The sequence below is a fragment of the Chroicocephalus ridibundus genome, chromosome 1, assembly GCF_963924245.1.
Source record: "Chroicocephalus ridibundus chromosome 1, bChrRid1.1, whole genome shotgun sequence".
Taxonomy (NCBI): Eukaryota; Metazoa; Chordata; class Aves; order Charadriiformes; family Laridae; genus Chroicocephalus; species Chroicocephalus ridibundus.
The window spans coordinates 220,765,674-220,787,960 of NC_086284.1; the positions used below are offsets into that span (position 1 = coordinate 220,765,674).

Below are 22,287 nucleotides of genomic sequence, written 5' to 3' on the forward strand. Positions count from 1 at the left end.
TGAAAAATAATCTTTATTCTATATACAGCAGCACATCCCCCAGGAAGGTATAGGCAAAGTATTTGGTCACTGAATTTTATATAGTTGAGGAAGTCCACACGGATCATCAAGGGTAGTGCACAAATGGATATATAGTGCCAATGTTCTGGACCTGCCAGTTATTTTTAGCTACCATAATAAAATCAATCCATCCTCAAACGGGCTTTGTTCACTGCTACAGAATCTTAGTTTACCAGCAACATCAAAAGGACTACCCCTTTCCCATGGGAAAAATGTGACTGTTAACACACTAGCAAGAAGCAAATACCATCCTTCTGGCAAATACTCTGAACAGAACCACCACTTGGTCTCTGACAGGGAACTCGACTCATTCAGCATTCTCCCTTTGGAAGACAGCAGTCTCAATTCCAGGACGTATTCAGGAATTCTTTAGAAAACACATATATCCTATAAGATCAAGTCCATTTGCATCAGTTTGCTTTAGATTCAAACAAGTCCAGTGACCAGCACTAACTTTCTACAACAGGCTTTTCCTAAAGCAGAGATGCCAGAAGTTTTCAGAACTCTATTCCCTTCCTCAGTGTAGGGGGGGAACAGTTTACTTCTGGAGCTTCTGCCTTTGATGTGGGCCCACATACCACATGATGAAACTCTTCAACACAGCCTGTACACGTTTGATCTTGTGACAAGGGTTCAGTGGATGAGAACGCAGGAGCACGGCTGCTCTCATTTCAAGAGGTATGCAAGCACCTTCCACGGTGAGAGGTGCACGAATGCTATAAGCAGCAAGGTTATTAACTTAGAGCTAAAAAGTTTCTTGCTTCCTATTCCTTTTCAATAACTAAATTACTGACATTATTTTACAGCTTGTCAGGGCAGACATATGACTGTTTTTAAATGGAATGCTCAGCAGGTCCAGACATACTAATTTTGGCCTTCCTTCAACAGGAGATGCAACTGAGCAGAGAACACGATTTTGAAATTCAATTCATGTTCCTTAAAGTGTCTAAAACTTCCTTAGGATATGGCATTTCAAACAGCACTGAGCCACAGAGCAAATCTAAGGGATGGAAGAAAGGAAGAAACTTCTCTTTCTTGTATCTAACTACAGGGTTTCCCCAACCCAATTCACTGATTCAGTGGGGAAGATCCTGCAGTTCCTAGAAGTGTTGAAGTACTGCAGGAACTCAAGAATTTTTTTCTTATTCCTACCACTGCATGATACTATACAAAATGAGTGGTGCTTCCTCCAGGTACATGAACAGATGCTGTCCTTGAGGCTTGTAGCATGAGGACCCTGGCTCAGAAAATGTACCACTCGTTTAAAAACACTGAAGGAATGGCAGATGTCTGGGAAACAGATTCCAGGCATCAGCACTGGCTGCTGTGTACTTGCCAGCAAGCGACCTAGGTGCAAGTTGCTGGGGGCAGCTGCTCCTTAAGGGCCAATTTGGAAAAAGAAGGCAGCTGGGTGGCGTGCTGCCCTGTTGATAGGGAATGCAGGCCCAGGGATTACACAGAGGGCTGTGGCTCAAGAGGCGGCTGTTATTGCTGTTCATAGGTGGCCTGTAAAACACAGGAAGAGCAGGACGTGGACAGCAAGCAGATACATGGCCACTAGCATAGGCAAGTGCGTCCGGGATCGGAAGAGAGAGCGTAACAGGCGTCGCAGTCCAAGGATATTCCGAGTCTGGAAGAGTAAAAGAGAGACCAGTCAGTACCAGGAATGGGTATGTCCAGCTGCCTTCATCCAGAGCTCTCCTGACCATGAAGTTAAGTTTAAGCTAATGAGCATCAACCTTCCCAAACCCGTTCCACTGTCAGATTCGGCCTCTAGAGCTGATCCTCAGTGAAATATTCCCCTTCCCCTGCTCTCTGCAGGTTTCTTATGAACCAGCTCTCTCCAATTCTGCTTGAGAAAGGGCAACAGACTGCAGAACATATCCCTCTAACATTTGGTCCCTACAAATTTCCAGCCCTTTCAAGTGAAATATAAACAAATGGATCAACAGTACTTTTCTGCTAGAGCCTTGAGCTACTAAGAATCCTTATTCAATCTCTAGCCTAGAAGAAGAAAATTATTATTTATTTGTTGCATTCTTTCACCCTTGCAGCTGAAAGGGCTTCTGAAGCTGTTGAACAAGCTGCTGTAGAGTGACCTTACTCTACAGGGGCTCTTCCAGGAGTCCTCAGACAATGTAACATCTACTAGAAAAGTTCCAATAGAAAGAAAAAACTGTCTATTCTATAACAAACCCCAAGCATGAGCACAGAGCAGCATCCGGTTACGGCTCCTGCCGTAATTCTGGTGATGCTCCTCTTGAGAGCACCACCCCCAACTCTTCAGCAGGGCTTCACGGTTAGCAAAACAGGACAGGTGACTGCCAGGCTGTCCTTCAGTACAGCGAAAAAGCAGCTTCCAGCCTGACTGATGCAGCTTTGAAAGATGACGAGTAGGGAAAAACTGAGGTGGCTGCTAAACAAAAGGGTAGACTCTCCAGACATTGCAGATGGCTAGGTTCAGTAACACGTACACTTCTTATGCATGAGATTACACACTGTTTGCACAGGCTTTGCCTGTTTGCTCCCCACTGAGGCCTTGAATATTCCACAAGGAACCTGGGACCACCTTTTAGGCACAAACAATGCTGCTCTACAGTTTTAGTGACCTCTGAAATTTAGTCTGCTTATGCAGACTGTAGCACGGTCGCGATCAGAACAACATGTGGCTTCTGGCGTGGAAAACAGAGGAAGATAAGAGCAGAAACCCACACAGGCACAAACAGATTTACATGTGCCTACAGAAGGATTTAGCTCCTATAGGTTCACAGTTTTCAGTTCGCATTTTCTTGTATCAGCCAGGGCTCACATCTTTGAGATGTGAGCATCTTTGAGCTACGAATGTAAAGTCTTACTTTGCTGAAATTATTATCCACGGAGTCAATCAGCAAGGAATGCTCGTGACCTGGAGTCATATCAATGCTAGCATTTAAGGAAGACGTCCACTCACTTGACTGCAACCTGTCACAAAAAAACACAAAATTAAATTAAGTTTCTTATGATGCCCCAAACCCAACACTGTAGACAAGCTTAGGAAAGGACGTATTTCTGCAAAAAGTAATGAACCATTGCAAACAAGCTATGGCCTCACTTGACAAGAACTGGTTTCATTTGTACAAAGGTGGTGCCTCCTGAGCTCAAGCTGAGCAGGAGGACTGGGTGATCCAACTAGCAGTGATCCTCCTTCCTCCACCAGGAGGCTGGTGAAACCGTTACAGCGTAGGCATATTGTGCTCTCTATACAAATTATACTTGCTCAGTGCCAGCCACTTCCTGCGCCTGCAGTCAGAGAAAAGTAAAACTTCCATACTGCGTGATATGCAGATTACCATTCCTCTCCAGTAGAGAGAGCAACTCGGCTGCTGGCAGTGGAGTCCCTTCTTACCTAATTTATATCCTGTCACTTCAAAACTCATGACTTTTTTGGTGCTGTTTTTTTCCTTTCATCTTTCAGGAATTTAGAACTCTCTAACTTAACTGAGGTCTTTGTGTTAACAGGGTCTTTCAAGTGAAATTTCATAGCGTGTAACTTGAAAGAAGCCAGGGCAAATGATTTAAGTGTATATTTTAAATTCTATGAAATTATTCTAGAAGCCAGCTCTGGTCTCAATAGTACTGGTTCTTCCTAAGTATTTTCTAGTGACAGATATTCAAGATTGATAAGATACTATTAAAGGATGAAATGCGGAAATAGTACCGTCAAATCTTTGGGCTATCATTAGTTAGTGAAGTGAAATCAGTTGTAGGAGGCTTCCATAGACTTTAATGCTACAGAAGGCACTACAGTTGTCTGAGTTGTGTAGCAATTACCAGGGAACTCCATCCAGAGCATTATTTTTTGGCTAAATTGGCATGTGTGTGAGAAGAAAGCCATTGTTTTCATGTAAGAAACTCCAATAGTGAGGTTTATTTTAACTACAAGAAATGCACAGCACAAGTGCCTAGAATCAAGTTATGTGATAAAACCCACTTTTATAGTCAATGAGAAGAAACAGGCATTTCTAACATGCAACTCACTGCATCCTAATCCTAACATCTAGTCTAGCTCAGCCTCCTTTTCTCTGCTGACTATAAGGACATCTGTCAAGTAACCTGAAAGACACAGTGCATTGGGTATAAATGGCAAGGTTTTGGTAACAGGGAGTTGCAAGGGAGAGCTGTGTGGCAGGAGGCAATGAAATGTCCTGTACCAGTCACGATTGGTTCCAGCTGGCTGGCAATGAATGATCACAGAATGGTAGGGGTTGGAAGGGACCTCTGGAGATCATCTGACCAGCCCCCCTGACAAAGCAGGGTCACCCAGAGCAGGACGGACAGGAACGCATTCGGGCGGGTTTGGAATATCTCCAGAGAAGGAGACTCCGCAGCCTCTCTGGGCAGCCTGCGCCAGGGCTCTGGTGCCCTCCCAGTAAAGAAGTTTTTCCTCATGTTGAGACGGAATTTCCGGTGTTCCAGCTTGTGCCCGTTGCCCCTTGTCCCGTCACCAGGCACCACTGAGAAGAGTCTGACCCCATCCTCTTGACACCCGCCCTTTAGCTATTGATGAGCACTGATGAGATCCTCTCTCAGTCTTCTCTTCTCCAGGCCGAACAGCACCACATCTCTCAGCCTTTCCTCATAAGAGAGATGGTCCAGTCCCTTGATCATCTTCGTAGCCTCCGCTGGACTCTCTCCAGCAGTTCGCTGTCCTTCTTGAACTGGGGGGCCCAGGACTGGACACAGTGCTCCAGATGTGGCCTCCCCAGGGCAGAACAGAGGGGGAGGATGACCTCCCACGACCTGGTGGCCACACTCTTTTTTAATGCGCCCCAGGAGACCATTGGCTTTCTTGGCCACAAGGGCACATTGCTGCCTCATGGTCAATTTGTCATCTGCCAGGACTCCAAGGTCTCTCTCTGCAGAGCTGCTTTCCAGCAGTGATTCCTCACTGTCTGCCAAAACTACAATCAGAGGAGGATATTGTGCCTCTGCTCAAACATATTTAATAAAGGGTGGTAGCTGCTAGGGGAAGGAGGAAATGAGCAAGAAACAAGGCGCAGCGGAGAGAAATAACTACATACTGACCCCAGCCTCCTACGCGGCCCTTTGCCTCACCAAAGGGACTGAGTGTAATGTGCGGTGTAAACAATAGGACTGGATACTTGCAACAAAGGAGGAGAGGTGTCTGGACTGAAACTGAGCCTGGGAAAGGCAGTGGGAAGTGTTTTCCCTAAGTGTTTAGTTGTTTCTTAATCCCAAATTAAGTAGAAGTTTGTTAATTGGCAATACATTAAAACTGAGTGACATTCTTTGAGTCAAGACTGTTTTGCCCATGACAGACAGATGCTTACTGAGGAGACAAATCCCCTGGAAGTATGGAAGCTCCTCTTCTGCCTTCACCCAATTCCCAGTCTCCAAATTATATTTTCCAGCAGTTAATTTAATTCATTGAGAAAGCTGGCATCTCATTTCTAGTCAGAATTTGTCTTAATGTCTAGTCAGTTGTCTCATTCTATCTCTGTCTGCAATTGAAGGATAGATAGCCTGAACATCAGGAAACTCTTTCTTACTGTAAGAGTGTCTGAGCACCAGCACAGGTTGCCTAGGGAGGTTGTGAAGTCTTCAGCCTTGGAGAGATTCAAAAGCCATCTGGACATGGTCCTGGGCAACCAGCTCTACATAGCCCTGCTTGAGCATTGGACCAGATGACCTCCCGAGGTCCCTTCCAATCTCGACCATTCTGTGATAGACATGGTAGAGTTGTTTCTGTGCCCCCAGTGACATTTGACAGAAGGATGTAATGAAGTGCAGATGAACACAGAGCTAGGATCACCATACTTTTAGGCTGACACTGCCTGTTTGCTCAAGCTCCCTCACCTCCTGATCTGATCCTGTGCAGCAGCCAGTGCCTCCTCTACAGCAAGACGACGGTCTCGTTCTTCTTCCAGTTGCTCCTCTAAATACCTCAGATCCTGCTTTGTGTTGCTATGTAAGTGTTCCGTTTCAGACAACCTGTCAGAAAATAACCAAGCGTGTGTCAAAAAAGGGTTAATTCATGGACTATTCTGTTTCTGTTGTACTCACTGATGCAGTACATGAACAGACTCCAATTCCCTTTCACTTTACACAGAAGACTTAGTCATCTTTTATTAATATTTAATAAGTCACCTCTTATTAATAAAGAGAAGCTAAATCTCTTGAAGCTTCTGTGTCACATCAGGAAGGAGTTCCTTGGCCCTGTCATCCATGGCCCCACCTTCTGAAAGTTATTTTGAAAGGGTATGAGGAATCGTGTGCTAGATCTTAATTCCAGAAGGTTACAAGGAGTCGTGTGCTAGGTCTCAATTCCAGACACACTCAGCATAACAGCCTTAAGACCAGGACCACTAATATACTTAAGCAGTTACTGAGGACCCAGCCCATCAAATCAAAGATGCTAGATTGGCTGGTGATGGTCAACTGGAATTGCTGCTGCATGTCATCTCTTCATTTTTTGAAGTTCAATCCAAAGAGATAACTAATGACAGCTGTCAAGGGCACGTAACAGTTCCTCTACTTCCACAAGGTCCTAGTGTGGAACTGAGTTTCTCCAACACTCTGACAGAGAGCAACAGAAATAGGCTCATCACTAGCCTAAACACCTCCATCAGGACTAACATCCTCACCCCTGTTTTCTCAGGCTTTCTTTACCTCAGCTGTAACTCCTGCAATTCTGGTGTGTAACTGCCTCTCTGAGGCTCATTCTTTTCTTGGGGTGCTCCTGGAGCAGCATCTGTTGCAAACATCTCCTGAAAGAAAGCATGAATGTATGGCAGATACAATACTGCTCAATTAGTGGAACCATCTGCAATAAGCTTTTCCCTCCCTGGCACCAAGATGACCATCCTTACCAAGCCCTTGTCTGCAGACTGCAGCTCCTGGAGCTGTCTCTCAAGCACCAAGCAGCGGTTCAGAACCTCGCTGTAGTGCTGATGGCTCTCACAAATGTTCCGACTGCTACCGCGCAGCTGGAGGGAGAGGGCGTTTTTCTCCTCAAAGACCTGAGAGAGCTGAGAAGACAATACAACTGCTAGGTAAAGAAATCGTATTTTTGTGAAAGCAAAATTGTTCTCTGTGTAAATGAGGGTAAGACTTCTATTGAGAACATGGGAACTGACATGCTGCATGTTACTAAGGTCCAAAGACCAGTGATAATCCCCACTGTAGCTTGTGGCTAAGGTTTCCAGAACAGGAGTCCCAAAACATCAACACGACATACAGAATAACACTCTTCCAAAACAAGGTTTCTAAAGTGCTGAGATTGACCTAAACCTTTCAGAAATATCGTCAATAAGTTATGATTTTATGTTCTTGCTTTCTCCTTGAATGCAACTCTTTCTGAAGACTGCCAAATTCTGAATCTTCCATTTCAATGTGGGAATCGAACTGCTTGTCATTTTGCACTAAGACATAGAAACTTTTTCAAGATCACAGGCAGCACTGAAGATCACAAGCGTGCCTTCCAAAGGAGCGACTGCCTTCAGGAGTCTAGAAAGCAGGAAGCTAGAAAGAACTCCTGACAACAGAAGTGGAACCTGGAAACAACTTTCTTCACATAATCTCGCTCTCTGGTCCCTTTGTCTGGTCTCCTTCTCTCTTCCGCCCCCCCATCCTTCCCCCATTGTCCCCCCCAGTCTGTTCTCTCTCTCTCCCCCTTCTCTCCTCTCTTTCTTTCCTCCCCTCCCCCTCCCCTCCTCTGTCCTCTTCCCTCCTCCTTTCTCCCTCTGGCAACTTTAGAAATAGAGCACTAAAATTCAGTGGCAGAAAAGTTGCTCATTCAGACACTACTGTCACTGATCCTCCTGAATGTGATCTATACATGGCCTGGAATATCCCTCTGGTCCCTTCAGGTCAGCTGTTTCGGTTCTGACCTCTCCCAGGCTCTTGCCCACCCTCAACCTACTCACTGCAGCGAGAGCAGAGCGAGAAACAGAGAAGGCCTTAATGCTGTGCAAGCACTGTTCAGCAACAGCTAATACATTGGTGTGTTGTCAACACTGCTTTAGTCACAGATCTATTACACAGCACCCTGGGGGCTGCTATGAAGAAAATTAACTCCATCCTAGCCAGCTCCAGTACACAGAGCTTTTAACATCATCACTCACAGTATTCACATTTGGTAACTAAGGAGAAAAGGAGCTGGGGGTGCTGGTGGATGGCCGGCTTAACATGAGCCAGCAGTGTGCCCAGGTGGCCAAGAAGGCCAACAGCGTTCTGGCTTGTATCAGGAATAGCGTGGCCAGCAGGAGCAGGGAAGTGATGGTGCCTCTGTACCCGGCACTGGTGAGGCCTCACCTCGAGTGCTGTGTTCAGTTCTGGGCCCCTCTGTACAGGAGGGACATTGAGGTGCTGGAGCGTGTCCAGAGGAGAGCTACCAGGCTGGTGAGGGCTCTGGAGACCAGGGCATGTGAGGAGAGGCCGAAGGAGCTGGGCATGTTTAGCTTGGAGAAGAGGAGGCTGAGGGGAGACCTCATTGCCCTCTACAGCCACCTGAAAGGAGGGTGGAGAGAGGTGGGTGTTGGCCTCTTCTCCCAGGGGAATAACGACAGGACCAGAGGAAATGGGCTGAAGCTGCAGCAGGGGAGGTTTAGATTAGAGATTAGGAAGAATTACTCTACTCAAAGGGTGGTCAGGCACTGGAACAGCCTGCCCAGGGAGGCGGCTGAGTCACCATCCCTAGAGGTGTTTAAGAAACGTGTAGATTTGGCACTTCAGGGCATGCTCTGAAGTGCAGAGATTGTAGCAGGTTTTTTGTGTGTGTATGGTTGGACTCGATGACCTCAAAGGTCCTTTCCAACCATGAAGATTCTATGATTCTACGAACTAGACAAATTAACTGCTACATAGTCAAAAATTATCCGGACCACTAGATTTAAAGGCAATGACCAATGGCTTGACAGCCAGCAATGCGCAGAATAATCCTGGGGCCTACCTGGAGCACACATTGGTCAACATTGACAGCAACAGAAGTTCTGACACAGAGTATAGCATCACCAAATTTGCAGCCAATATTGAACGTTGGGGAGTGGCTGATATGACAAAGATCAAAACTTCCATCTGGAGGGACCTTGAGAAACTTGAGGAATGGGCCAACAAAAATCTCAAGTTCAATAAGAAATGTAAACTTCTACACCTGAGGCAAAACCCATGCATCAGTATAGGATGGGAAAAGACTGCTGAGGCAACAGCTCTCCCGTAAAGGACCAGGGAGTTACAGCAGCTGCCCAGCTGAAAACAAGTCAAGAGTACGTCCCCATTGTGAACAGGGCAAATTGTCTACTGGGCTACATTAGGAGAAGCATGGCTAGCAGATTGAGGGAAGTTATTACCTGCTCTGCTTGGTACCAGTAAGACTGTACTTGGAATACTGGTACTGTTTTTAGGTCACTCATTTTCAGCTGGGGAGGCCCCAGTTGACTGGCGATTAGCAAATGTGAGACTTGCCTACAAGAAGGGCCAGAAGGAGGATCCGGGGACTACGGGCCTGCCAGCCTGACCTTGGTGCTGTGGAAGTTTATGGAGCAGATCATCTTGAGTGCGATTACGTGACACACATAAGGATGACCAGGTGATCAGGCCCAGTTAGCACAGGTTTATGAAAGGCAGGTCCTGCTTGACTAACCTGATCTTCTTTTATGACAAGGTCACCTGCTTAGTGGATGAGAGAAAGGCTGTGGATGTTGCCTACCTAGATTTTACTAAAGCCTTCGACACTATTTCCCCACAGTAGATGTTGCCTACCTAGATTTTACTAAAGCCTTCGACACTATTTCCCCACAGTATTCTCCTGGAGAAACTGGCTGCCCATGGCTTGGACAGGAATACTCTTCGCTGGGTAAAAAACTGGCTGGAAAGCTGGGCCCAAAGAGTGGTGGTCAAAGGAGTTTAATCCAGTTGGCAGCTGGTCACAAGTGGTCTTCCCCAGGTCTCAGTACTGGCACCAGTTCTGTTTAGTATCTTTATCAATGATCTGGAGGAGGGGATCTAGCGTACCCTCAGTTTGCAGAGGACACCAAGTTGAGTGGGAGTGTTGACCTGCTTGAGGGTCGGAAGGCTTTGCAGAGGGATCCGGACAGGCTGAATTGATGGGTCGAAGCCAACGGTATGAGGTTCAACAAGGCCAAGCGCCAGGTCCTGCACTTGGGTCACACCAACCCCATGAATGCTCCAGGCTGGGGAAACAGGGGCTGGAGAGCTGCCTGGCAGAAAAGGACCTGGGGGTGTTGGTTGACGGCCGGCCGCATATGAGCCAGCAGTGTGCCCAGGTGGCCAAAGAAGGCCACTGGCATCCTGGCTTATATCAGGGACAGCGTGGCCAGCAGGACTGGGGCAGTGATCGTCCCCCTGTACTGGGCACTGGTGAGGCCCCACCTCGAGGGCTCTGTCCAGTTTTGGGCCCCTCACTCCAGGAGGGACATCGAGGGGCCGGAGCGTGTCCAGAGAAGGACAACGGAGCTGGTGAGGGGCCTGGAGCGGGACTCTTGTGAGGAGCGGCTGAGGGAGCTGGGGGTGTTCAGCCTGGAGAAAAGGAGGCTGAGGGGAGACCTTCTCGCTCTCTGCAGCTCCCTGAAAGGAGGGGATAGTGAGGGGAGGTGAGTTGGTCTCTTTTCCCAAGTAACAATTGATAGGACAAGAGGAAAGAGCCTCAAGTTATGCTGGGGACGTTTAGATTGGATATTAGGAGAAATGTCTTCCCCAAAAGGGTTGTCAAGTGTTGGAACAGGCTGCCCAGGCAAGTGGTTGAGGCACCATCCCTGAAGGTATTTAAAAGACATGTATATATGGCACTTAGGGACATGGCTTGGCGGTGGACTTGGCGGTGTTAGGTTAATGGTTGGACTAGGTAATCTTACGGGTCTTTTCCATCCTAAATCATTCTAAAATGGATAGAGAAATGGGAAGGATACAGGAAAAGGCTGCTGAGATTGTCAAGGGATTGGAGCACACGATGCCCGTGAGAGCTGGGCTGCATTAGCCTGCTAAACAGGAGGCTAAAGGGACATTTTACAATAGATTACAATTAAATTAAAGGCAGTCATAAAGCAGACAGAGCTAAACACTTTTTGACAGTGGCAAAAAATATAATAAGGGGCCATAGCCACAGACTGTGGCTTGGAAGAATCAGACTAGACATTAAGAAAAACATTTGTATCAAAAGTGTAGAGCAGCATTGGACAAAGGCTCAGAGAGGTTCTGGAATCTCTATTCTTTCACCACGCAGCTAGGCAAAGTCATGGCTGACCTGATCTAATGTTGGTGACAGTGCTCCTTTGAGCAGCAGAAGGATGTACTAGATCATCACCGCAAGTCTCTTCTAACTAATATTTCTGATTTTGGGTTATTTCACTAAATGCCCACAAGAACAGAAAGATTCATTCCTGCTCCCTGAGCCCTATTCAAGCCTACCCTCTTCCCAACATTCCTCATCCCAGATTCCGCAATCAAATGCAAGATATAATCGGTACCTTGTTGTTTAACTGCTGAATTCTGAGCTCTTTTTGGTGTAGTTCTTTCAGGCTGTCATTTAGCTGGGCCTGGAGATGTTTTGTCTCTGTTTCTAGGCTTGAGAAGTCCCCTCTCAGAACTTCTGAAGAAATCTGCCAGAGAAAGAACAATGAAAAATGTACTGCACACATGACAACCCACTCTTGTATTAGTCCTCTCCACTTAGTATTCCAAGGTCAAAGCCGAACATTATTCCTATGCCTGGAATTTGATCTGATCAAGCAAAAGGGAATAAACAGAAATATCCTAAAAGCCACCCGAAAATCCAAACAATTAGGAAAGATCACTGAACTTGTACATATGATGGGCCTCCTCAGAAGTTGTCTTAAAGCTGTCCACGATACAAGAAGGGGGAGGGGGAAGCGTATAAATGAGAACAAGAAAAACAAACAAAAAACCAGAGCAATGTCCACACTATTCTCAGTCAACACAGACTAAAAGGCTAGCACTGAAACATTATCCAGGAGAGGATCACATGCACATTGTTCTAGCTTTTTTCTCTGCATATATGCATGTGTGGGATGCAAAGGGATAAAGGGAGATTTCCTCCCTCCTCCGCTGACACAAAAGCTTCTCACTGGAACATTACAGACCTAGGCAGGAGAGTTCTTTCCTTACTCATAATGTAATGGTATTGTACATGCAGCAGGCAAGCATCCTTCCCTAGACCAAGCAAAATACTCAACATATTCCACTCTACTTTTAGGACTGTGATACAGGGGAAGGAAGGCAGAAAGTGCAATGGTCAACCCTCAGTCTCTCTGGGCTGAGGATTGTCAGGATTGTAGAGTCAGGATTGTAGATTCCTGTCACGGTAAAAACAGCAATAAATATTCAATAGAAAACTTAAAAATTGGAATGTGACATTAAAAGAAGAACTAAACCAGATCTTAGATTGAAACACAGTGCAAGAAGCAATTCTAAATTAGCCAGAAAGAATGACCTGAGAAGTTCTATACTGCTTAGAAGGACCTATGGTACCTAAGAAGCCCTGTCTCTTCTACTGTCTTTCTTGAAACATTAGAAACCATGAACTAAGGGAAGAGCGCATAAGGGTACGCCAGAGTTTTCTTAACGTTTTCAATGACTGAAGTTGCATCGCTGGCAGTCCTTGGAGGCCACACAACAAAATCCAATACTGCAGTCTATACAAGCTGAATACAAGCAACACGTACTACTTTGGCTGAATTTCAAGCTTCACATTTCCATGCAATAAAGAATCTGTGTGTTTCCACCCACCTTCATTTCGTACTGCTCCTCTACAATTTGAGACTTGCTGAGGGGCAGTCTCATTTCTTGCGTGATCCTTTGTAAATGGCTCAGTTGCTTGTCTTTTTCCGCTATGACCATCAGGTAGTGCTCCTTTATGCTGCTGTTCTGCTTTTCCCAGGTAGTTTTCTCTTGTCTGCCCAGTACAACACAAAGGAAATTACCAGTATCACTTATGATATTCAGGTATCCAGCTCAGAACAAGCCGAGGATGATTCTACTTCCTATTGTTACCCCATGCCAGAAAAGAAGTTTGATATCTAAACCAAACCAAAACAACCCACTTAAGTAGAGGAACCTTAAAAGCAGGTTTAAGGAAGTATTCTGTACTTGGCTCAACACTGCAGATTGTTTAATGCTCAGACTTTTAGTGTTCCTGGATATTGTTTTGATCTTGCTGTACAAAGAGTTTTGTCAAGCAAGTCATTGACAATGCCACTTGTCATCATAACATTATCACTGCCTCAGTCAAATATGCACCAGAACCACAGCATTGGTCCCAACATGCAAACTTGAGGCCTTAGCTTCTTTCACACTGTTAAAGCCAGACAGGAAGTAAGTCTCCTTTTCTTTTATCAGGAGATAAATAACATTTGTAAGCTACTTCAAACTGTACGAGATCTGAAGTGTTAAGTTTGACAGTCAGATTGGAGACAGAGAGGTGGAAGAAACACTACAAGTTTTTATGTCACTTTGGACAAAGATAAGCCATACATTGAGACCTGCTGGTCAAACTAAAAGGCAAGAGAGAAATGCACAGGCAGTGGAAGCAGGGACAGGTGTCCTGGGGAGAGTACAGGGACTCTGCCCAGTTGTGTAAGGATGTGGTCAGGAAGGCCAAGGGTGGATGGAGCTGTACTTGGCAAGGGATGCAAAGAATAATAAGGGCTCCTACAAGTATGCCTCCCAGAAAAGGAAGGTCAAACAAGGCATACCCCCTCCCCCCACCCCGCCCGATGAGCGCAACTGACAAACAACAGACTAAGAGAAGGCTGAGGGACTCAACAAATTTTTTTTGCCTTGGTCTTCACTGGCAACCTCTCTCCCCACACCTCTTTAGTGGATGGACTGCAAGGCAGGGCCTGGGGGAGCAAAGTCCCTCCCACTGTAAGAGAAGATCGGGTCTGTGACCACCTGAGGAACCTGAACATACTGAAGTCTAGGGGACCTGATGAAATGTATCCCAGAGTCCTGAGGGAACTGGCTGATGTCACTGCCAAGCCATTCTCCACGATATTTGAAAAGCCATGGCAGTCAGGTGAAGTTCCTGGTGATTGGAAAAAGGGAAACATTGCATCTATTTTTAAAAAGGGTAGAAGGGAGGACCCTGGAACTACTGCCCTGTCAGCCTCACCTCTGTGCCTGGGAAGATCACGGAACAGATCCTACTGGAAGCTACACTAAGGGAGGTGATTCGAGACAGCCAGCATGGCTTCGCTAAGGGCAAGTCCTGCCTGAACAACCTAGTGACGTTCTATGATGGAGTGACTACAACAGTGGACAAGGGAAGAGCTATGGATGTTGTCTATCTGGACCTCTCTAAGGCCTTGACACAGTCCCCCACAACATCCTTCTCTCTAAATTGGAGAGGGATGGATTTGATGGGTGGACTGCTTGGTGGACGAAGAATTGATTGGATGGTCGCATCCACAGGGTAGTGGTCAACAGTTCAATGTCCAGATGCAGACTGGTGACAACTGGTGTCCCTCAGGGGTCTGCATTGGGACCAGTACTGTTTGATATCTTCACCAATGACACGGACAGTGGGATTGAGGGCACCCTCAGCAAGTTTGCCGATGACACCAAGCTGAGTGGGGTGGTTGACATGCCTGAGGGACGGGATGGCATCCAGAGGGACCTGGACAAGCTCAAGAAGTGGGCCCATGAGAACCTCATGAGGTTCAGCAAGTGCAGAGCCCTGCACCTGCGTCAGGGCAACCTCCAGTACCAGCACAGGCTGGGGATGGAGCGCTGCTCTGCTGAGAAGGACTCGGGGGTGTTGGTGGATGAAAAGCTAGACATCAGCTGGCAACGTGCACTGGAAGCCCAGGCGGCCAACCACATTGTGGGCTGCATCAAAAGAAGCGTGGCCAGCAGGGCGAGTGAGGGGATTCTGCCCCTCTGCTCTGGGGAGACCGCACCTGTAGTACTGCGTCCATCTACGGAGCCCTCAGCACAGGGAAGACATGGACCTGTTGGAGCAGGCCAGAGGAGGGCCCTGAAGATGATTAGAGGGCTGGAGTCCCTCTCCTATGAGGACAGGCTAAGAGAGTTGGGGTTGTTCAGGCTGCAGAAGAGAAGGCTCCAGGGAGACCTTATAGCAGCCTTTCAGAACTTAAAGGGGACCTATAGGAAAGATGGGGACAAACTTTTTAGCAGGGCCTGTTGCAATAGGACCTGGGTTGCAAAGGGGTAATGGTTTTGAGGGTAAAAATCTACCCTTAAAAGAGGGCAGATTTAGACTAGATATAAGGAAGAAGTTTTTTTTTTTTTTTTACAATGAGGGCAGCAAAACACTGGCCCATGTTGCCCAGAGAGGTGGTCGAAGCCCCATCCCTGGAAACATTCAAGGTCCAGTTGGACAGGGCTCTGAGCAGCCTGATCCAGTTGAAGATGTCCCTGCTCATTGCATGGGGGTTAGATTAGTTGACCTTTAAAGGTCCCTTCCCACCCAAAGTATTCTATGATCTTTCCACAAAAAAACCCCACCCCTTTCACTCCAGGTTCAGTCACTATTAGATGGATTTCTGAAGTACATGAAAGAATTTTTTACCTATTTCTAGAACAGAGCATATTTATCTGACTAATTTTAGTTCAGTTGGAGATGACAGTTTACTAGACTTGAATTACAGACTATTTTAAAAATAGAAGACATAAAGCAAATGAAACAAAGGATTAGTCATGTAAAATTAGTATTTTCTAAACAACGACATCAATGGGTAAAGGGTGTTCACCATCAGCTTGGAATGGAGAGTTTTGTAGTTATATACATAAGCTCCAATACAAGAAACAGCCTAAGTTTCCTCACAAACAAATGATATCGGCCACCACTGGATGAAGGAAATAAAAATTAAAAGGTCATTGATTTATTTCACACAGGCATTTCCTTCAAATGCTGGGCTGTAATCCTTCACCCTAAGTCTGAGGCAAAAGCAGAACCAGGGAAATGTGCACCCACTCCTGAACAAGGCAAACTGATTTAATCATGCCTGGCACAGGTAAGGCTGAGGTTCTCAATGCTTTCTTTGCTGAGGTTCTCAATGCTTTCTTTGCCTTCTGCCCACAATTGCTCTTTGAATGAAAGAAACGGTACATTTGCATCTGAGGCAGTGAGAAGACAGGTAATTCTCACCTAAGCTGCTGGAGCTCCTGCTGGTAGAAAATACTTTCTTGCTTCAGCTGTTCTTGGAGACGGTGCTGTTTATCTGCCTCTTGCTGATATTCCTGTAGTTGTGCTTTTAAGCGGGAATTTTCAGCTGATTCTACCCCGACTAGTATGTACTGCTGCTGCAGGTTCTTCAGCTCTCTTACCTTTAAGTAAAGGAAAATATCAGAACGTATCACAACTGAGCAAGCAGCTAGGTTTATTACTTATAAGGGTTTAAGAGAATTTCTCTTTGTGGCATCTGGACAAAAAAAGTCACCTTCAGATGACAGAGAAACTAGAAATAGAATCAGTTATTACAGCAGTCTGCTAAAAACTACTCAGAAAAAAAACCCTCAGAGAACTCTAATGTTAATGAGAGTAGTGAGTTTTGAGACCTTCCATGAAGATTTGACATAAATTAACAAAAAGATCCCAGACTACAATGTTAATTCCCTTATTTGGAGGAAGACATAGTGAGACAGAAGGAGCTGGTTAAGAATAACTCCTGAAGTTTGTATTTTCTGTAAACCAGGGAACTGAGGAACTAAAATCCCCTTGACAGTCTACTCAGACTGGAATTAGAAATAAGTTGTCATTACACATCCACCACTGTAATCAGTTTTCAAAGACAAGACATGACTGACTCTAGAGACAGGTAAGCACTTAACGAGTCAGGAAATCCCTCTACTGAGGATCTATCTTAGTACTAGCAGCACTACACAGATACGCAAGTTCAACAAAACAGCAGTAGAGGAGATATAATCTACAAAGAACCGAGACATAAAGTGGACAAGAAGGAAGACATGTTTAAGAATTGTATCACAAAGTCTGTTGTGAATTAACAGAAGGGAAAACTAAGACAGACTAAGTGACAGTGAAAAATGATTGTAAAAGTCTGTCATCCAACTAGAACTCTAAAAGTTGCTGGGCTGCATTGTGCCAGAGGCTATACAAACACAGACACGTTACGTATGCAAGCAAGGATGTCAAAATGAAGCTGCAATGCCTTGTATTTGTCTTGACAGTCAGCTGCCAAGAGGAGAAACAGGCCCGAGTCTTTCCTGTAGTCTCTTCTAAGACATCTAAGACAAATCAAATTCATGAGTTTCCATAGATGTGGACTAAGCAGGTTAATAGGGAACCCATATCTATGATTCCACATTTAAATCAAACTAACCAGAGAAACCACCCTGCAAAGTTAAGAATGAAATCACAACTTCCATATGTTAGAGAAGATAACATAGATGGCACATACTAAATCCATGGGATCTGATGGAGTGTGCCCACAAGTGCTAAGGTCATTGGGAGGCAACGCAATTACCTTTAAAAGGTCATGGTGTCTGGGAACGGTTCCTGAAGACTGGACAAAAGCAAATGTCACCCCTACCTACAAGAAGGGCAAGAAGGAGGAACTGGGGAACTGCAAGTGGTCACCCTCATCTCCATCCCCAGGAAGATGGTGGAGCAACTAACTCTGGAAACAGATACATGAAAGTACAGTACAGATACATGAAAAAACAGGTTGTCCAGAGAAGTTGTGGAATATCCACCAATGGCAATGTTAAAAATCCAACTGGACACCATCTTGGGCAACCTACTCCAATTGACCTTGTTTGAGCAGGGGGGTTAGACTAGAAGATCTCCAGAAGTCCCTTCCAACCTTTGGGGCAGAGTGGCTGGAAAGCTGCCCGGCAGAAAAGGACCTGGGGGTGCTGGTGGATGGCCGGCTTAACATGAGCCAGCAGTGTGCCCAGGTGACCAAGAAGGCCAACAGCGTTCTGGCTTGTATCAGGAATAGCGTGGCCAGCAGGAGCAGGGAAGTGATGGTGCCTCTGTACCTGGCACTGGTGAGGCCTCACCTCGAGTGCTGTGTTCAGTTCTGGGCCCTGCTGTACAGGAGGGACATTGAGGTGCTGGAGCGTGTCCAGAGGAGAGCTACCAGGCTGGTGAGGGCTCTGGAGACCAGGGCATGTGAGGAGAGGCCGAAGGAGCTGGGCATGTTTAGCTTGGAGAAGAGGAGGCTGAGGGGAGACCTCATTGCCCTCTACAGCCACCTGAAAGGAGGGTGGAGAGAGGTGGGTGTTGGCCTCTTCTCCCAGGGGAATAACGACAGGACCAGAAGAAATGGGCTGAAGCTGCAGCAGGGGAGGTTTAGATTAGAGATTAGGAAGAATTACTCTACTGAAAGGGCGGTCAGGCACTGGAACAGCCTGCCCAGGGAGGCGGCTGAGTCACCATCCCTAGAGGTGTTTAAGAAACGTGTAGATTTGGCACTTCAGGGCATGCTCTGAAGTGCAGAGATTGTAGGTTGTTGGGGTGTTTTTGTTTGTTGTTTGTTTTTTGTTTGTTTGGTTTTTTGTTAGGGTGTGGGTGGGTGTGTGTGTGTGTGGCTGGACTCGATGATCTCAAAGGTCCTTTCCAGCCATGAAGATTCTATGATTCTATGAACTATTCTGTGATGACAGATCTGTGTTTCACATTGAAAATACCAGATCTAAGTGTGCTGAATTTTAAGATCTGAAGATCCAAATCTCCTATGGGGCTTTAAGTAAGAGCAGGAAGAGAGAACAAGGACTTACTACTCTGTCTCTGTCATCCTGCAAGGAGGACAGTGCCTTCTTAAGACTCTGCACTTCTGAAGGAGAGGTAGAATTGCTCCCTTCTGCTTGTTGCTTCAGTTCTTCAATCTTACGTGTTTTACGCAATTCATCCAGCAGACGGTCTCGCTCATTCTGCAGGCTTGCCATAGCCTTGGAGAAAGATTTGACTTGGTTGGAAGAGCTTTCCAGTTCCAAAGACAAATGAAGAAGCTCATCATCTTTGGCTCTGAGCTTCTGATTAAGTTTCTCAATCTGGGCTAAGAGACCTCTTTCATCGGTGGCTTTCTGCAGTTCTGTCAGCTCAGATCTCACTGTATCTCGGTCCCTCGCAGTGGAATGTTGCTCCTCTTGTAGCTGAACCATCTGTTTCTGAAGATTCTGCACTAGACTCTTTTGTTCCTCTAAGTCTGCAGAGTATTTCTGTTTCAAAACATGAAGTTCTTCATTGGCCTGGTCCCGGCTATCCTGAAGAGAGCTCATGGACTTCCCAAAAGACTGAATTTGAGCTCTGAGATCTTTATTTTCATCTGTGACTGCAAGAAATTTCTGTTCCATTTCCATCAAGTCCCGTGCCAGCTCTGCTACTCTCTCTTCTGCTGTTTCTGTTTCATTCCTCATTATCCCTGCATCATGATGTAGATGCTTCAATTCCTTTCGGAGCCTGTCCTCAGCTTCTCCCACTCTCTTGGCTGCATCCCTTTGAACACATACTAGCTCCCCCTCAAGTTCTGTTATCCTTTTCTGTGAGAGGGAAAGCTTATGACTCAGTTCTTGTGCCTCTTCCTCTCGGGCCTTCAGTTGTGCTTGACACTCCATGATGGGACCCTCCTCACGTAATGCTGTCATCTCACTCTGTACCCGAGACAGAGAGGATGTAAGGGTTTCAATTTCTTGAGACATATTGACTTTATCCTCTCTCAAGGCTTCCATGCACTTCCTGAGATCATCCTGAGTATGCTCGGACTCCCTCAGCTGTGTTTCTATGATTGCCTTCTCCTTTTCCAGAGTTTGGATCCGCTGAAGTTGTGTTTTGAGAAGTTGTTTCTGTTGGGAGTCCTTTATTGAAATCACTTGGTTCAGGTCTTCTCTACACCGCACCAACTCTGCATTCAGCTTGGCATTCTCAGAGTTGAGGTCATCCATCCGGCTATGAAAACTTCTGATTTCTTCCTTGAGCTTATTGTTTTCAGCAGCAGCCTCTTGAATTAGCTGGTCTTTTTCCAAGATTATAACAAGATGGCGTTCCTCAAGTTGCTTGTAGTCTCTCAGTATGCAGTCTCTGTCATCTTGCAAAGACAACATGGACTTGGTGAAGGAGTCCAGTTGTGCCTTCTGCTGCTTCCTTTCTTCTCTGCTTCTATTCATCTGTTCAGTGAGATGATCAAGTTTGTCACGAAATTTGTTCTTCTCATTTTCCAAGGCTTTTTTATCTTCTTTCTCCTTACTTAGCCTATGCTCCAACTCTTTAATCTCTTCAGAATGTTGCTGCTGTAATTCAGATAGAGCAGCCATAACTGCTTCTTCCTTGGCAGACAGCAAAGTAATGATCTTTTGATCCTTGGCACTAGTTTCTTCATGCAGCTTATTTGTTAGGTCCTTGGAAGCTTGCAGATCAGCCTCAAGCTGTTCGCAGCTGAATTTAAAATTCTGGATACTGGTCTCTTGTTGCTTGACCATACTCCTCAGCTCTTCTCTGACCAATTCACAATTGGTGAAGGAATTCTGTAAGTCAGTAAGCTGGTCTCTCAGGCTGTTTATTTCTGACTCCAGTTTCTGCTGTTCATTCTGAGACTTGCTGTACAGTTTCTGAGACTCTTCAAGCTCAGTCAAAAGCTCCTTTTTTTCCTCCTGCAACATTTCACATGTCTTGTGATAATGCTGAATCTCCTTCCTGGATTCAGACTCCCAGTCTTCCTTGTTGTGTTCCAGCCTGAAAATAGAGAATAGAAAAGCCACAAAGTTAGTTTTACTTTAAGAAAGCAAGCTGGAAATATCTAGATGGTTAGTTTTCCCTCAATTTAAAATTCAAGGCAGTTTTTAAAGCTCTGACTGCACTACTGTCTGAAGGGGGCAGTGCTGGGGGAATATTTTTTAGAAGTTGTCCAGCAAGATGAATCTTATGTCAATATTGAAAAAACAAATGAGGTTAAACACTGAATGTTATCATCTCCTTTTCATTAAAATAACTTTTTTCTCATCTATTTGTAGTAACACACACAAAAAAAATCAATTAAATTGCTGTTCTCATATGCTTTATGTTCATTTCATAGAATCATAGAATCATCCAGGTTGGAAGGGACCTTTACGATCATTGAGTCCAATCATCAACCCAACACTGCCAAAACCACCACTAACCCATGTCCCTCAGCACCATGTCTACCCATCTTTTAAATACCTCCAGGGATGGTGACTCAACTACTTCCCTGGACAGCCTGTTCCAGTGCTTGACAACCCTTTTGGTGACGACATTTCTCCCAATATCCAATCTAAACCTCCCCAGCATAACTTGAGGCCGTTTCCTCTTGTCCCATCGCCTGTTCCTTGGGAGAAGAGCCCGACCCCCCCCCGGCTACCCCCTCCTTTCAGGGAGCTGCAGAGAGCGAGAAGGTCTCCCCTCAGCCTCCTCTTCTCCAGGCTGAACACCCCCAGCTCCCACAGCCGCTCCTCACAAGACTCCTGCTCCAGACCCCTCACCAGCTCCGTTGTCCTTCTCTGGACACGCTCCGGCCCCTCGATGTCCCTCCTGGAGTGAGGGGCCCAAAACTGGACAGAGCCCTCGAGGTGGGGCCTCACCAGTGCCCAGTACAGGGGGACGGTCACTGCCCCAGTCCTGCTGGCCACACTGTCCCTGATATAAGCCAGGATGCCAGTGGCCTTCTTTGGCCACCTGGGCACACTGCTGGCTCATATGCAGCCGGCCGTCAACCAACACCCCCAGGTCCTTTTCTGCCAGGCAGCTCTCCAGCCCCTGTTTCCCCAGCCTGGAGCGTTCATGGGGTTGGTGTGACCCAAGTGCAGGACCTGGCGCTTGGCCTTGTTGAACCTCATACCGTTGGCCTCAACCCATCCAGCCAGCCTGTCCGGATCCCTCTGTAGAGCCTTCCAGCAGGTCAACACTCCCACCTAACTTGGTGTCCTCTGCAAACTGACTGAGAGTGCACTCGATCCCCTCCTCCAGATCATTGATAAAGCATTAAACTGAACTGGCCCCAATACCAAGCCCTGGGGAACACCACGTGTGACCAGCCGCCAACTGGATTGAACTCCATTCACCGCCACTCTGGGCCCAGCTTTCCAGCCAGTTTTTTTACCCATCAAAGCGTACAACCGTCCACACCATGTTCCAGCAGGCAAAGTTCATGTCCTAGCATGCAAAGACATAGCATTTTGATCACAAGCTTTATAGAACAATTTTAGTCATGTAAGAATGGTTTGATTTTGAATTTTGGAAATTCCCAGAAATCTATT

The 22,287-nt window shown here is 46.2% G+C and overlaps 1 protein-coding gene across 4 annotated transcripts in view; it reads right to left on the bottom strand.

The window, feature by feature from the left end:
- GOLGB1 (golgin B1) overlaps positions 1 to 22,287 on the bottom strand; it is a 57,834-nt gene continuing 35,547 nt past the window's right edge. For all 4 annotated transcript variants that reach the window (XM_063323830.1, XM_063323829.1, XM_063323831.1 and 1 more), the window contains 9 exons: positions 18,799 to 20,749; positions 16,205 to 16,383; positions 12,823 to 12,988; positions 11,544 to 11,675; positions 6,930 to 7,088; positions 6,730 to 6,827; positions 5,917 to 6,051; positions 2,916 to 3,021; positions 1 to 1,690 (listed from right to left, as the gene is read on the bottom strand). In XM_063323830.1, coding sequence (XP_063179900.1) covers positions 1,556 to 1,690; positions 2,916 to 3,021; positions 5,917 to 6,051; positions 6,730 to 6,827; positions 6,930 to 7,088; positions 11,544 to 11,675; positions 12,823 to 12,988; positions 16,205 to 16,383; positions 18,799 to 20,749 — 3,061 coding nt within the window. In that variant the 3' untranslated portion in view covers positions 1 to 1,555. The remainder of the gene's footprint in view (positions 1,691 to 2,915; positions 3,022 to 5,916; positions 6,052 to 6,729; positions 6,828 to 6,929; positions 7,089 to 11,543; positions 11,676 to 12,822; positions 12,989 to 16,204; positions 16,384 to 18,798; positions 20,750 to 22,287) is intronic.